At 43.5% G+C, this 15,362-nt stretch overlaps 1 protein-coding gene across 2 annotated transcripts in view; it reads right to left on the bottom strand.

The window, feature by feature from the left end:
- Positions 1-15,362, bottom strand: part of LOC146788709 (NXPE family member 4-like) — a 588,533-nt gene that overhangs the window by 486,808 nt on the left and 86,363 nt on the right. For both annotated transcript variants that reach the window (XM_085630316.1, XM_085630315.1), the window contains exon 2: positions 5,710-5,807. In XM_085630316.1, coding sequence (XP_085486442.1) covers positions 5,710-5,799 — 90 coding nt within the window. In that variant the 5' untranslated portion in view covers positions 5,800-5,807. The remainder of the gene's footprint in view (positions 1-5,709; positions 5,808-15,362) is intronic.

Raw genomic sequence — 15,362 nt, 5'->3', positions numbered from 1 at the left:
TCCCGCGGCCAATGCTTGTTTGGACTTGGACTGCCGAATTCCAGATTTAAGCTCATGTGCGCAGAGGTGCCAACATGACGGAAGAAAATCGCTCTAGAAACTCGTCCCAGCGATCCGGTTACATTCTCTGCAGACCCGCAGGGCTGTGCCAAGCGATCTCCATGCCCTCCTCACCGCCTCGCTCTGCCCAGCATTGACTTGTAATGTATTCTGGTAAGACTCCCCGGGCCCTTTTAGAAGCATTGTGCACGTTCAGTTGTGTCTCGCGCCGACTTGTGTGGATTTAATCCTGCGTTTTCGAGAGAGCGCTGTGTGAATCGGATTTCCGCTCTCTACTAAATTGCTGACCTTAAAGACCTGGGTTTGAACCCGAGGTTAGGCACTTGGCAACGATAATGACAGACTTTAAACATCACTTTATATCCTTGTGTTTCAAAATGTAAATAATGCCTATCGTTATAAATCATCTATAAAGTGAAACGCCCCAATGACACAATTGCACATTTTCTTATCCTAATTTCTGCAACTCTTTCTGAAATATACCCCACACTCCAAACTTGTTTATGAACAGCACTTCAAGTCAGAAGTGCCCCTACTATAGTGGAAATGCCATTTGTAAAGTGCACGGATGGTATCCTTACAGCCAGGTCTGCAGATCTAGCCAGTACCCGCCAATAACAAAATAATCCCCGATGCAACACAATCGGGTCCTTCGATTCAAGAACATTATTCTGACGTGTAATCCTAAAAAGGCCCCCAGATGGATTCTCTTTTATATATATCGCGAGCTTTGAAGTATTAACATTACGTCTCATGCTCTCCAGGTTGTAGTACGCAATGTATAGTGCAGTTGCATTTGCAAATCATCATTGTACATCTACTATGTAATAAGATTTATATTTGTTACATTATTTTTTAAATGGTCAGTTTTTCATCTGTAATGCCTTGTGGTTATCTGCTAATGGAATTTATGGCCTTTCCAGGTGCTGCCGCCCTGGATTAAACTAGTATCCTGTTACTAATTGATTTCCGCCCGGATTTTCTTTGAAATGCTTGTTGTAATTGAAAGCAGTCCCCAAAGAACCTTTTTCGTCACTGTTTTTGTCCTAGTTTATTAAATAATAATACACAGCAGAGCCGTGTGCCATGTTTTACAACAGCAGTAATGAAAATGTTGTCCTGAGCACAAAAATCAACTTGAAGAATGCCTGAAACTTCCCTCTCGCAGTTGTTTCAACACAAGGTACTCGCGGTATGCTATATGGCAGTTGTGCAATACGCCGCGCTCTCCATACAGGGGCTTAATTTCACCCGGTGTTTCACGGTATGCACCAAAACATATTAAAACATAAAAAAATATGGCTAATATGTATGATATGCTATAGGGCATTTATGCAGCGCGCCACTCTCTCCATACAGGGGGCTTAATAGCTGCATTCCACGTGTGATGTTAAGCACCGGCTTCTTGCTGCGCAGCGCTTTGCCTGCTTTTAAGAGATGACGCATTATATTGGCCAGGGTGATGTAGTAAGCGCTATATAAAACGCAACGTCATGGTGTTATATAACATTATGTAAGTCAGTCGTCACTGTCCCATTCATTCCCACCCAATGGCTTAGTAACCAGGACGCAGCGTGTGATGTTAACCACCGGCTTCTTGCTGCGCAGTGTTTCTGGTGCAAATAGTCCTTTTTGAATTGTTTTTTTAATGTTTGAAAGCGCTGCACAGGTTTCAACCCTATGAGTTATATGGGGTGCTGGAAACTCCCGGGAGACTCAGTGAGTGCTGTGGATGAGTCGCACAGTCAGTCCTCGGCTAGTGTTTTTGTTGCAAGAGACAATACCTGTGCCGTCCATTAGGGTGCAACAATGAGACGGGAAGCATCTCTACTCTTTTCTGCAAGGAGAGAACTCCTTCAGTAGGAGGGAAGTTATAGTACATCTCAGCAAACCTACAGTGGATGCTTTCAGCCGGAGAGTAGAGCAGACCTGCAATACTCACTGAAAGAGTAACTGCACTTCTGAGCAGAGCTGCAATACTGTCAGTGGGACAGTAACTGGACCCCTCAGCAGACCTACAATACGCTCAGTGGGAGAGTACCTGCACTTCACAGCAAACTTGCAATTCTCTCAGTGGGTGGGTAACGGCACATATAAACAGACCTGCAAAGTTTTCAGTGGGAGGGTACTGGCACTTCTCAGCAGCCCTACCATGCTTTCTGTTGGAGTGTAACTGCACTTCTCAGCAGACCTGCAATGCTTCCAGCACAAAAGCACTTCTCAGCAGATCTTCGGTGCTTTCAGTGGGAGGACGCCTTCATTTCTCGGAAGAGACACTCATTTCACCAGGGAGCACTGCTTGGCAAAGGCAATAGGTCTGGATTTAATGTGCTACCGCAAATACAGGCATGCACCACCGTGCCCCAGGGGTGTAACACAGGCCCCCGCATCCCCCGTGGTGCGGGGGGGGCCTGAGCTGAAAGGGGCCCCCTCAGCACAGTACTAAGGTCTTAGAGCTCCGGGTTAAATCCAGAGCGGGGCCCCTCTGTGTACCTTGCAGGAGGGCCACCTCTGCTTTTGTTACATCACTGCTGTGCCCAGATGACTCTTGTTGTGTCTCTGAGTAACCTGTCTCTTCCTGTGCATCCCATCTGTGCCTTTTAAAAAACAAGCATTTGCAATGCAATAGTTCCGCATTTGCGAGAGTTTAAGCTATTGGCATTGTAAATGACAATGCCTTTTATTTATGTTTTAAAAACCAACACGTAAATAAAAGGCATTGTCATTTACAATGCCAATAGCTCAAACTCTCACAATTGCGAGACCTATTGCATTGCAAATGCTTGTTTATACTTGCCAATAGGTCCAGACTGTTGTTTTATTTACTCTCACATATATGAAAGTGGTTCTTGGGTGCCTTGTTAATATATGGGGCGTCCCTAGACTAGGAAGTATTCTGAGACTATCCTCTCTGTTGATAGATTATTTCTGTGCCTTGTCTACAGACCTTTTGTTCTGTCCACCAATAGATATTTGCTGCTTTACAACCATTGCCAGAGGGGCGCGGACATCAGATCCAGCTTGAGGAGTCAGCACCAGTCCAGCTTGAAGTCAAAGGGAAGGTAACCAGCACAGGCATTGCTGGCAACCTGGACCTCAGTGAAGGTAGAAGGCCGGAAGCACTGGGATGAGAGTACCCCTGCTACTATCTTGGGCGAAAGACGGGGTCACAAATCAGAAAGGAGAAGTCGTGGATCAAGCTTTTGATGCCCAGCCGAGAGTCACAGACCGACCAGGAAGGCGAGAAAGTTTTTGCTTGAGGTGACCCCCTTTGAAACAAGGGTTGCCTCAGAGATCCTAGCATCAGGCCTCTGAATCCTGGTCCTAAAGTGGCTGTCAAGTTTTCACCTTTGTTGGCCAAGATCTATGGCCCCAACGAAAGAGCAGTGTGCCAGCAGAGCAATACAGGAGTTAGGGAAGGACTTGAGTTCAGGGTACAGGTGCTGTGTCTCTGGTGCCTGTTAGATTGAAATGAAGAAAACTGGTGCACTGCCTGAGACACTGGACAGGATCGCTGAGCGCATTTGCCCTGGTGGGTGATTGCCCTATCCTGAAAGAAGAAACTTTTCCCTTGAAACTAGGCCATGATTCCTGAGTTGCGAGTTGTGCAGCTCCACCGTGGGAACAACAAGAGCCTGCCTGTGAGGCTCAAACGGACACAGGGAGTAGACTCCCCTCTGGTTGGTTGTACAGCGGCTTTAATTTCCCAAGGACTTCTTTTTCTTTTTGTTGAAAATGTACCCCATTGATCGTCCCATTTTTGAGGAGGAGCAACCCTTTGCAGCTCTTCGTCCTAATTCTCATGGTCCTGTGTAGTTCTCCTGGTCCTCTGGATCCAGGATCATTTTTGTAAATAATATGTCTGACTGCTTTAATGTTTGTATTGGGTATAATGATAGATACTCTAGCCCTCATAAAGGAAACACTGGAAAAGTCTAGCGAAAATGTTTTTGAAGTTGAAATTGATGGTAACTGAAATGCATAGGAGCCTTGAAAATGTTTTTACTGGATGCTTCTAGGGTTTGCTTAGGACTAGAAAGCTAATAATTCTTTTTCTGATAATAGTAATTACTCTCTCCTGCTATCTGTATGACCCAATTCTCTGTTCCCTTTGTACTTCTGTTTATACCTCATACATACCCGCTTAACAATATTTAGAATGAGAAATGCCCACCTAGCAATGAATTAGGAAATTTATGGAAAAAAAAAAAATATTAAAAATTAATATGCATATTTTTCTTTTTTCCTACTGGATTATGGGAGATGTCTTCAGCTAACGCTAAAAGGGTCGTCTGTCGTAAATTGGCTGCGATTAAATTAGCGTTAGCAGAATCCATCTGGTATTTAGAGGCTATCCTGTACATTTTGTGGAATCCATTTTGTATTTCTGGCAGCCATTTTGTCTTCCCTTGTGCTCTGTTTAAAGGACTGGCTATACTTAGACTCTGCTACCCTGCACATGCGCAGGAATATCTAACTGTCCATGCATCTGTTTTTAGTCTGTAACTATCAGGTTGTTTCTACCAGAGTCAGCAACTGCTAGCTCCTCCTTTACTGTTGACGGTGCATTTCTGTATGACCATCTATGTATGTAACTCTTCTCATGTATGCTTGCACCGCCCTCTTCCTGAGCCCCTGTGTGGGTATAAAAGACCCATGGTTCTTCTACTCTGGGTGCTACCTTCATTCAGCACCACAGGGTGCTGGGTGAATGTGGTTCCACCTCCTGAGGTTTAATAAACTATGTATTTTCTATTTCAGTTTCTGTGCCAACTTCTTTCTAATAGTCTGAGGACTCTGTGCAGAGAAGGGCGAACCCCTTGCACTGGTAGGCCTAGCTGAGGCCTATTTTCTACAGTTGGCTAAGAATTACAAAAGCATCGATATTGCATTCTGTTCCACTTTTCAATGATGATAGCGTGAGCAAACTGGTGAGTACCAACCCGCAGCTCCCTTGGTGATGCTTACGCGAGGTACTTTCTGACCTCTCACACTCTGTTCTGGTTATTCTCATGAGATAAGGTGTTATTTGGTGTATTGACAAATAATTTAAAATTGAACACTGAAAACTAGGTCTGAGTGGCATTGTGACGAAGCCAGCTTCTTGGCATGTGTGCTGCAGTAAAAGCCTCGAGGTTTTGTTTTGGTGCAGGAAGGTGCCCTTTCCTGCACAAAAACAATCCTACGTGCACTGCAAGCACGCTTGCACACTGCTGTCACTCGGCTGCCGAAACAGCACAAGCACAAGGGAATGGAGAAGGATACACCGCACTGCCTTAAATACAGTGCGTTCCTGCCTTTTCCCTGTCATGCAGTACAGTGCAGCAGATGACCTGCTGTGCCGCACTGTGCGACACGGCCGTAAATATGACCCATATTGCTTACATGTGCCATTTGGCACTGCATTTGCACCACCTCCTCCAGGTACCGTCTCAACAGCATCAGGATGTTTTGTATAACTTAACCCTACTCTGGCAATGCGGGCCCCACCCCTGAGGAGGCAGGACATGAAAGGTCCAATGAGGAAGTAGGAGGTCCAGGTAAGTTTACTCCCTCGCACTGCGCATCACCACTCTGCACAGACATACTTTTCCCCGGCAGTCACCCCAGCAGTAAGTACCCGCACCCCCTTCTACCGCAGCCACTTACCTTCAGAAGCCCACGCTGAACACAGAAAGTGAGAGTAAAAATGACAACTGCGAAGAGCAGGCACCTCCTAAAGTTTGTGGTCATTTCCATCTTGTTGTCTGTGGGCGAGAAAACAGAAGGGAGCAATGTAATAAAAGCTGGGAGATGAGATCTGTAATAAGCATCCTAATTTGACCCACATAGCAGGTCGGGTGCAATTAGTTTCTTACAGCAGCGTGAACGTCGCCCACCAAAAACGGAAGGAATGGAAAAATAAAATGATAATAAACACACATTTTACCTTTCCTTTCCTGCCGAGTCTTGGGGCGGGGCCTGGGGGGTGACAGGCACTAAGGGGAGTGGTACGTGCACTCCCTTCACTGCATGTGATGGTTTGGCCGGCCAAACTGTCATGCGTAGTGAAAGCGCTCTCCAACCCATCAATGCAGCTCGGATAGAGGGAGCAGCCAGGGACTCCCAGTCTGTCCTGGAGCGCAAATCGAGGGTGCTCAGGCCAATCTGAAGTTACTCTCATGCGTGAGGATAGGGCGCAGGGCATTCTGGGAGCCTGTGATGCCTGAAGAAGAGGAGCAAAAGAGCACCGCGGGGCAGCTGCAGGTACGGTTTTTTAAAATGACTATTTTTATTTACCCCACGCAAACCCTATTCCCGCCTCCGCTCGTTCAGCCCACCTCTATGCCTTAAGTAGGGTTGCAAAGTGGCCAGTATTTTACAGCAGTGGCTCTAAAAACTTTAGGGAAAGCATTAAATGTGGTATTTTTGCCCTTTGAAGTATAAACTGAAAGCAAAAAGTGCTAAATGAAAATACATCAAAAGAATGTCAATGATGTCTAGACAACCCTAAACATTTTTTTTAAAACAAATGGGGTCACACTACTTTACTAAAAAGATAGGATGTTGAACAATTGCTAATCCAACAGCCGCGTCTCGTCCGTCCAGAACCCCAAAACACTCACAAATGGCCAGTAAAGTTCTCTGAGAAGGGCAGGATGACAAGCCCTAAACTGGAAGTGACTTCCAAACCTGGAAAGGAAGTCTGCATATGACAAGGGGCCTGGCTTCAGCATGGAATAAAGGTCTGTTTAGGACATGTGTCTACAAGGAGGGTCTGGTTGGGACAAGTGTCCACAAGGAGGGTCTGGTTAGGGCAAGTGTCCACAAGGAGGGCCTGGTTTGGACAAGTGTCCACAAGGAGGGTCTGGTTGGGACAAGTGTCCACAAGGAGGGTCTGGTTAGGACAAGTGTCCACAAGGAGGGTCTGGTTAGGACAAGCATCCACAAATCCACCCTCTGCCTGAGCACACTCCCCGACGAGCCCACAGACCTGATGGAACACCTTCACTTCAAGATACTGGCGAGCCCTACCTTCACCCTCTGAGGAACCCTCATCTACCGACCCCCTGGACCCTGCGGACTTTTTTGCCAACTTCATCACGGACATCATTTCCCCGCATGCCATCGCGTCCAAGAACTACACCCTACTGGGAGACCTCAACTTCCACCTCGACAACCAACTGGACCCCAGCACCACATCCCTCCTGGTCAACCTTCACAACATGGGACTCCGCCAGATCGTGAACGAACCCACGCACTCAGCAGGACACACTCTCGACCACCTCTTCACAACAGGAAACTCCATCACCTTCAGCCACACCACCGAACTCCAATGGACTGACCATCGATGTGTCTACTTCACCTTCAGAACACCCACCATCCACAGACACCAGCACCTGCTCCCACAAAGAAACTGGACCAGAATCACCGATGACCAGCTAACCTCATCACTCAGCAACTCCCCCCCAACCATCGCGGAAAATGACGACCCCAACACTGCAGCCCGAACCCTGCACAGATGGATCTCCAACAGCGCCAACACCATAGCCCCCCTCAAGAAAAACAACAACTCCCACGCCAAGAAAGCTAGATGGTTCACCACTGAACTTTGAGAGTCCAGACGCACTTGCCGCCGCCTCGAAAAGGCCTGGAGTAACACCAGATCCACAGAAGCCCACAACAACTTCAGAGCTGCCTCCAACGCCTGCTGGAGCAGGATTTTTCTAATAAAATCTATCGGGTTTTGAAGCTTCAGTTGTCTATACGTGGTGAAAATAAAATCACTAATTTTAATTATTAATTATTTGTTTTGTGTAAGTGTTTTTTTTTACTAATCAACATGTATGTATTAACAAGAGAGAACTACACGTGGGAACGCTTTTGTATTGCTATTAACAATGTGCATGTTTTATTAAATAAACGTTGCTGAGTGCTGTTTATTTTAAGCACGAAACGCTTTTGAATTAATGCTTTTCTGTGTTGCAAAAGCTAGATAATTACATACACATAAGGGTATTAGTGGGGTTAACACTGTTTAATCACTATGCTGTGGTAACGTTGTGTTTGTCTCTTTTAATTAAGATGGTCCATTTTGGCCTAACCAAACATGTCCGCCGTTTGCAGCCTGGCCTCGAGTGAGAATTTGTGATGAGAAGGCCTTGCTGAACACATTTGATCATAGTCCTTGCCTGGTTAAAACTTTCCGTGAGGACAGCAGCAGTTCTGGGCAGGTTTCCAGATGTATTGGAAAACCTTGGAGGACAAAGGAACTGTTAAGAAAGAACTCTGAGCATTGTGTCATCGCTGAGGAAATGTGGACTGTAAAGAGATACATTTTTATTTTTTGGTTCCTGTTCTGTCTTTTTATTTTTGTGATTTCCTGAGCGGAGATTTTCCAAATGTAGCGATGCTACATCCTTTCCTGTTTGCTCTGCTCAGCGGTTCGGCGGATATGTGTAATATTTAATGTTTCTTTAATATTGTAAGTTTCATTATAAATATACTAGACTAGAGAGGGTCTTGTTCATTGCATTCGGGATTTTGATGCCCAAACCTGCGTTGATGAGAATCGATGCTGAGAGGACGATGACTTGGGAGATTTCTACTGAGAGACTTGTCCTGAGGACCCATTCTGACATTTAGCTAGAATAGGTAATTATGAGAAAATGATTTATTCTGATTAATTTCTTTGACTAATTTTAGATAAAGAATCATAATTTTAAATACGGTGTTGGTGCTTATTTCTTGTCAATTATTGAGTACTCTATTTGATTATTGATGTATAGATTGTTTAGATTATGACAATTGCAATAGCTAGGTCTTATCGACCTCGATGTAGTTGTGGGGTTTAGGAGTTTTCTTTCCACAGGTTCAATGCTGGTGGAGTTATCGAGTGTATGTTAGCGAAATGGGCCCTAGTGTATGGTGAGTGTATGTGCGTGTAACTGTGAAATTACTCTATCCGTGGAAGTAGGGAGATTTTATATACCCCAATCTGCATCAAGTTCCTGGTAGCAGAGTGATGATGGTTATTGATGATTGCCTTGATCTGATTAGATTGCTTGTACATTAGCTTATTGATTATTGTATGATGTTGGTATATGTACTAATACTATATGTTGGAGTCGTCATGTTGAGTTATATGTAGTGCTTCTGGAACTTGGGAGCTAGTAGCAGTTCCGTAGTAGGGCAGAGGGAAGTATATGCTGCTCTCGAGAAAGACGGGATTGTTGGTCCTGTATGTATGCAGGAAAAGAAACGTGTGACAATTGAAGTTGCGCGTCACATTGTCTGGATTCGGAATAAGTGACATTGTCGTATGTTACTATTAGAAATATTTCTGGTATATAAGGAGTGCGTATGGTAGTGAAGGTTATCTGTGAAATTCTGGTTTAAGTCCCAGGGATCCGTAAGGTTCGCCGTTAAAGCTTATCGCAGGAGAAGTAATAGGTATTCTCTGAGCTTGTTTGAGAAACTGGGTAGAAGTAAGCTGCTTGGTTAATGTGTGTTATAATTCTGTAGTGGAGCAGATTGTTCGCTGTTCTCGGGAAAAGCAGGATTCTGTGTGTATGTACTATATTTTCTTGTATGAATGTGCGTGAATGTTTATACATTTAGTTGATTGTAAGACTCTTTGGACAAGTCCTAGAGGAAACAGTTAATGAATGTATGTTAGAAGGGCAGAGTAGAGGGATGTGCTACTGTGTCAACAAGAGGTTTCTTGTGAAATAGTTTTCTTTACTATTCTTTGGTTAGCGAAGCAGACAATGGAGATGTTTATATGTTGTAACTTATAGATTTTGTAGAATTTGACACGAAGTCTACTGAGAATTTTTTTTTTGTAAAGGAGGGGTAGACGACTGACAGGAGACAGGAGTGAGAAACTGCAGCGACTGCTGACGTCAAACAGACCGCGCTCTGATTGGATATTGGATCAGAATAGTGCTCGCGCTGAGATTGGTGCGTTGGTGTGAGCCGCGCAAGGATTGGAAGAGCTATTCTAGTGACGTAAACGTTCCAGGATTGGTGCGTTAGTGTGAGTCGCGCTGTTATTGGATAAAACATCGTAATATTTAGTTGTATTACGGAAGGGATTAGAAAGTTTTGGTAAAAATAGAAATGTATTACCAAGAGGAGAAAAAGAAAAAATCTTTGTTCAGAAAGATTAAAAATTGGTTTGACAAGGACAAAAATGTTAAAACGAGAGAGGGTGAATTGTTACTTCCATCGAAAACGCCTGCATCCTTCATGGCTGCGAGATATGGGTATCATACCTGTATATGGTTGGAAAATTGGGTTAGGTATACCAAGGAAGATGGAGTTTTAGCATTTCCAGAACATGGTTCATTTAATCTGGCCGTGTTGAAAAATTTACGGGAAAAGATGTTATGTCTTGACCCAAGACCAAGGCCGACACAGTTCGAGGCTTTAGTGGAATGGGAAGAGGAAGTGCATGAGCGAGAGAAACAGAGGTCTGGAGGCAACTATAGGTATATGTTCGGGAGGAGACATGGTCGTGAAACTCATCATGATCGAATGACGAGATGGCGAGATGCTAGTATGTCAGAGGGACTATATCCTGTGAGAACAGTTGAAGAGGGAGCAGAAAGGGTTCCTGAGGCAGAAGTGAGAAGATATGGAGTTAATGAATATGAGGATGAGGTTTTGAATGACATGATTTACAAAAGACCACCTCCATATAGACCAGAACCAGAAGAGAGTACACCAGTTGTTTCTCCGATAAGAGATACAGTGCGTATCATTGAGACAGAAAATGTGACACCTGAGTTAAGAAGTGGTAATCCTTTTAGGGAAAGGGAGAATAGAAGCAGTGGCGAAAATACGAGAGAATTAGCCAGAACTACATCGGAATTGACTGAAAAGATTAAGGAACTGACAAAGAATCTAGATGCTGTTACGGTACCCGTAACCATAGGTCCGGTTATGCCTGTTTTGGACAAGCAGAGGATAGGTGAGAATGGTTTGGTGATTCCATATGTTGGGAATAAATTGACAAGTTTGGCTGGTCCTTCAGGAGATTCAGGAAAAAGGGCAGGAAAATTCAGACATAACACCTGTAATGAAGAATTAGAGGAGTCTAATTCAGGACTGGATGCTGGTGAAGCTAGTTGTTCAGGGATGCCAATTTTAGAACCGCAGAAGAAAGTGGTTCCAGTGAGAAAATCTACTGAAATAACAGCTGAGGATTTGAATGAATGGATGAAAGTTCTTCAAAAGAGGGATAAAGATTCACAAGCAATTGATGTTGCTAGATTACGTGTGGAATTAGAAGAGCTTGTTGCAGGGACAGTTCCAACAGAAATTCTAAAAAATCATCATGATGGTGAATTATTGTTTATGTGCAAGAATATCACCTGGAGAGCGAGAAATACACATGACAGATTAAGAGCAATAGCAAATGACTATGGAGTTGATATTGATAAAGTGAAAGTTTTGCAGAAGTCTTACAGGATGGATTTCACAGACAAGGATATTGAGAACTTGAATGGTACTGGTAGAACAGGACAGATTAAAGAGATGATCGCTTTATTGCGAAAATGGGGTGATGTTGAGAAGTGGAAGGATAGGTGGTACAAGAAAAGGGAAGAATCAGGAGATAGGACTTATTCAGCATTTCCTGTGAGAGAAAAGGAAAAACCAGTGGATACTTATCCTATGAGAGAAATACCTGGAGGAGGATATGTACATGTTCCATGGACCAGACAGGATATTTTATCATTTACGAATGATTTTCCTCGATTGAGAGAAAAGCCCGTCGAGTGGTATAGGCAGGTAGACAGGTTTGTGAAATTGTCAAAAGTGCTGTGGATTGACCTGAATAGTCTGTTTGATATAATTGTTCCAGCAGACTTGTGGACTGAGTGTAAAATAGTTGTGAGTTGGCCTACTGAGGAATATCCAAGAGATCAGAGAACAGGAGCACCAGATCCAGAAGTAATGAGAAAGTATGAACAGGTGATTGTATACCTGAAAAATAAAGTACCTCCAAAAGAAACAGACTGGGTTAAAATAGATCGAACACATCAGGAAGCAAAAGAATCAGTTCATGCTTTTTACGAGAGGCTGATACTAGCATTTAAACAATTCAGTGGAGATGAACACCTGGGTGACAAGGATTTGAGTCATTTTGTATACAGATTTGTATATGGCCTGAGACCTGAGATTAGTGAAAGAATTCGTGAGCATACTGTGGATTGGCAGAGTAAGAAAATAGATGAGATTCTGAGACATGCAAAATACTTCAGTGATGAGATTGAAGCAAAACAGAGAAAGCTGAAAGAGAAAGCAATGTGGGCACAGGTGAAAGTTGCGGAAAGACAGGAAGCACAATTGGTGGAACAGGCGAATAATGCAGGAAACAATGCAGGGAATAGACCTAGGTATGCAGGGAAAGGAAAGGGGAATCTTGAGGAAGCCAAAAAAAAGTTCCCATGTCACAACTGTGGCCAACTGGGACATTGGAGATCTGAGTGTACCAATCCACCATTAGTGAATAATGAGGGAAAATCCTTAAATCAACAGGTGCAGAACGAGGGGAATAATCAACAGCAGCAACAGCAGAAAGTTGTGAGACAGCAGAGTCAAGAGCCAAAACCGCCCTTGCCGCAGAATAGAGGAGCACAAAAGTATAATCCGGATTCGGGATTCTACAATGATGAGCAGGTAAACAAACCAAGGCGTTCTAACCAGGTACAACAGTACTTGTTAAAGAATGAAGGGAGTGAGTCTGAGGGTGATTATTGACGGTGCCGAAGAGAGGAGGAAGAGTGCATACTTGGTGCAACTCTAGAAATAGACCAGGCAGGACCATTTGTGGATGGAAAAATACATGAAGAAGGTGTTACTTTTTTAGTAGACACAGGTGCGACAAGATCAACTGTCAGGTCAGCAGATATTAGAAATCTTCCTCTCTCGGATGAAGCAATCCAAGTAGTTGGTGTAGCCAATACACAAATCAGAACACGTCTTACTGAACCAGTAAGAGTACAAATAGGGAAATTCTCAGACATGCACAGATTTATTGTCTGTGACACAAGTCCAGTGAACCTGTTAGGTAGGGATTTACTCTGTAAAATGAACTGTACAATTTTTTGTACACCAGATGGAATAGCTTTTGAAACACCAGATGATGATGTTTTGTACCGAATGACTCTAGAAAATAGAGAGAGTGAGTTAATTGGTGCATATGCTGTGTTTGATCCAGAGGATTTGCCTCAAGAGCTGAGAGACACCGTGAAAAGGACAGTTTGGGATTTTACTGGAGAGGATGTGGGATTGATGAATAATGTAGATCCTGTGGAAATTGCAGTGAAAGAGGGAATTACTTATCCTAACATTCCTCAGTACAAAATAACACCAGAAATAATTGAGGGAATAACTCCTATAATTGAGAAAATGATTCAGCAGGGAGTTCTGAGAGAACTACTGAGTAGTCCATGTAATTCACCGATAATGGGGCTAAAGAAGCCTAATGGGAAATTTAGGATCGTACAGGATTTGAGAAAAGTTAATCAAATTGTGGTGGCATGTTGTCCTATTGTGCCAAATCCGTCAGTGATTTTGTATCAGATTCCACATGATGCTGAGTGGTATACAGTGATTGATTTGTGTCATGCTTTCTTTTCAATTCCATTGCATCATGACAGTCAGCCGATTTTTGCATTTAGATTTGGCCAGCGTATTTTAGCATGGTGTCGTATCCCACAGGGGTATACAGAGAGTCCTTCAATATTCAATCAGTTATTGAAAAAGTCATTGGAGAGTTTGATCATGCCTGAAAACTCAGTACTAGTGCAGTATATTGATGACCTACTTGTGGCATCAAAGACACGTGAGGCTTGTGAAGTAGATACTATAGCTTTACTGAATCATCTGGCAGATGGAGGGTTAAAAGTATCTCCAGCTAAATTGCAATTTTGCAAGAAAGAGGTGCATTATCTTGGACATAATATTGAAAAAGGTCTGAGAAAAGTGACTGATGACAGGATCAGAATAATCAGAGAAATGAAAGCCCCAAAGACCCAGAGGGAAGTGAGAATGTTCCTGGGAATGGTGGGTTATTGTCGTCAGTGGATAATTAATTTCTCGCTGATAGCAAAGCCACTGATTAAGCTGACAAAAAGTGAGATGACAGACCCATTGGAACTAGATGGAGAACAAATGGCAGCATTTGAAGAGTTAAAAAGCAGAATGTGTGAAGCCCCTGCTTTGGGTATGCCAGATTATGAAAAAGAATTTGAATTGTACTGCAGTGAGAGAAATGGATGTGCACTTTCAGTGTTAATTCAGAAGCATGGATTACTGAGAAGGCCTATTGCGTACTTCTCATCGACACTTGACCCTGTAGCTGTGGGTTTACCAGGTTGTCTGAAATCTGTGGCTGCAACATGCAGAAGCCTAGAACAGAGTGAGGGAATCATAATGGGATATCCTGTAAGGGTATTCGTACCTCATAATGTGGCAATTCTTTTGACAAGAAGCAGAACTCAGTATATGTCACATAGTCGGTTGACTAAATATGAGAAAGTCATTCTGGGAGCATCAAATGTGACTCTTGAGAGATGTGTGAATGTGAATCCAGCGACATTGTTGCCGGATATTGAAAATGTGGGTGTGAAAACAGAAGATGATCACAATTGTTTGGATGTGCTTGATTACTGTACAAAACCGAGACCAGACATAAGGGATCTTCCCTTGCATGAGAGTGATCATGTGTTGTTTGTGGATGGATCATGCCTGAGGAATGATGAGGGTGTGCTGTGTGCAGCATATGCAGTGTGCAAGGTTTCAGAAGTAATGGAAGCATCACCATTGAAATGAGTAAAATCTGCGCAAGTTGCTGAATTGGTGGCGTTAACAAAAGCTTGCGAAATTGGGAAAGATTTGAGAACGACTGTGATGACTGATAGTCAGTATGGATTTGGAGTTGTGCATGATTTTGGCCAACTTTGGCTACAAAGAGGTTTCTTGACGTCGAGTGGGACTCCAATAAAGAATGCTGAAGTTATTGGGAAATTACTTGAGGCGATACAGCTGCCTAAAGAATTAGCAGTTGTGAAATGTGCTGCTCATGGACAAGGAGATGATTTTGTGACAGTTGGCAACAGATACGCAAATGACATTGCACAATATTGTGCCAAAAATAATCAGTCCATTAATCGGAAACGAGAGGGTGAAATGTCTTTTTGTTCTGTGATGTTTACTAATGTCTTAGAGACATGGGATGAAGTGAAACAGTTGCAGGATGAGGCAGAGGAGGAAGAAAAGAAAGATTGGATTAAGGCAGGTTGTGCACCAAG

This window comes from Triturus cristatus, chromosome 10, assembly GCF_964204655.1.
Source record: "Triturus cristatus chromosome 10, aTriCri1.1, whole genome shotgun sequence".
NCBI lineage: Eukaryota > Metazoa > Chordata > Amphibia > Caudata > Salamandridae > Triturus > Triturus cristatus.
Note: the sequence above shows the minus strand (reverse complement) of the source record. Positions and strands in the feature narration are given on the sequence as shown.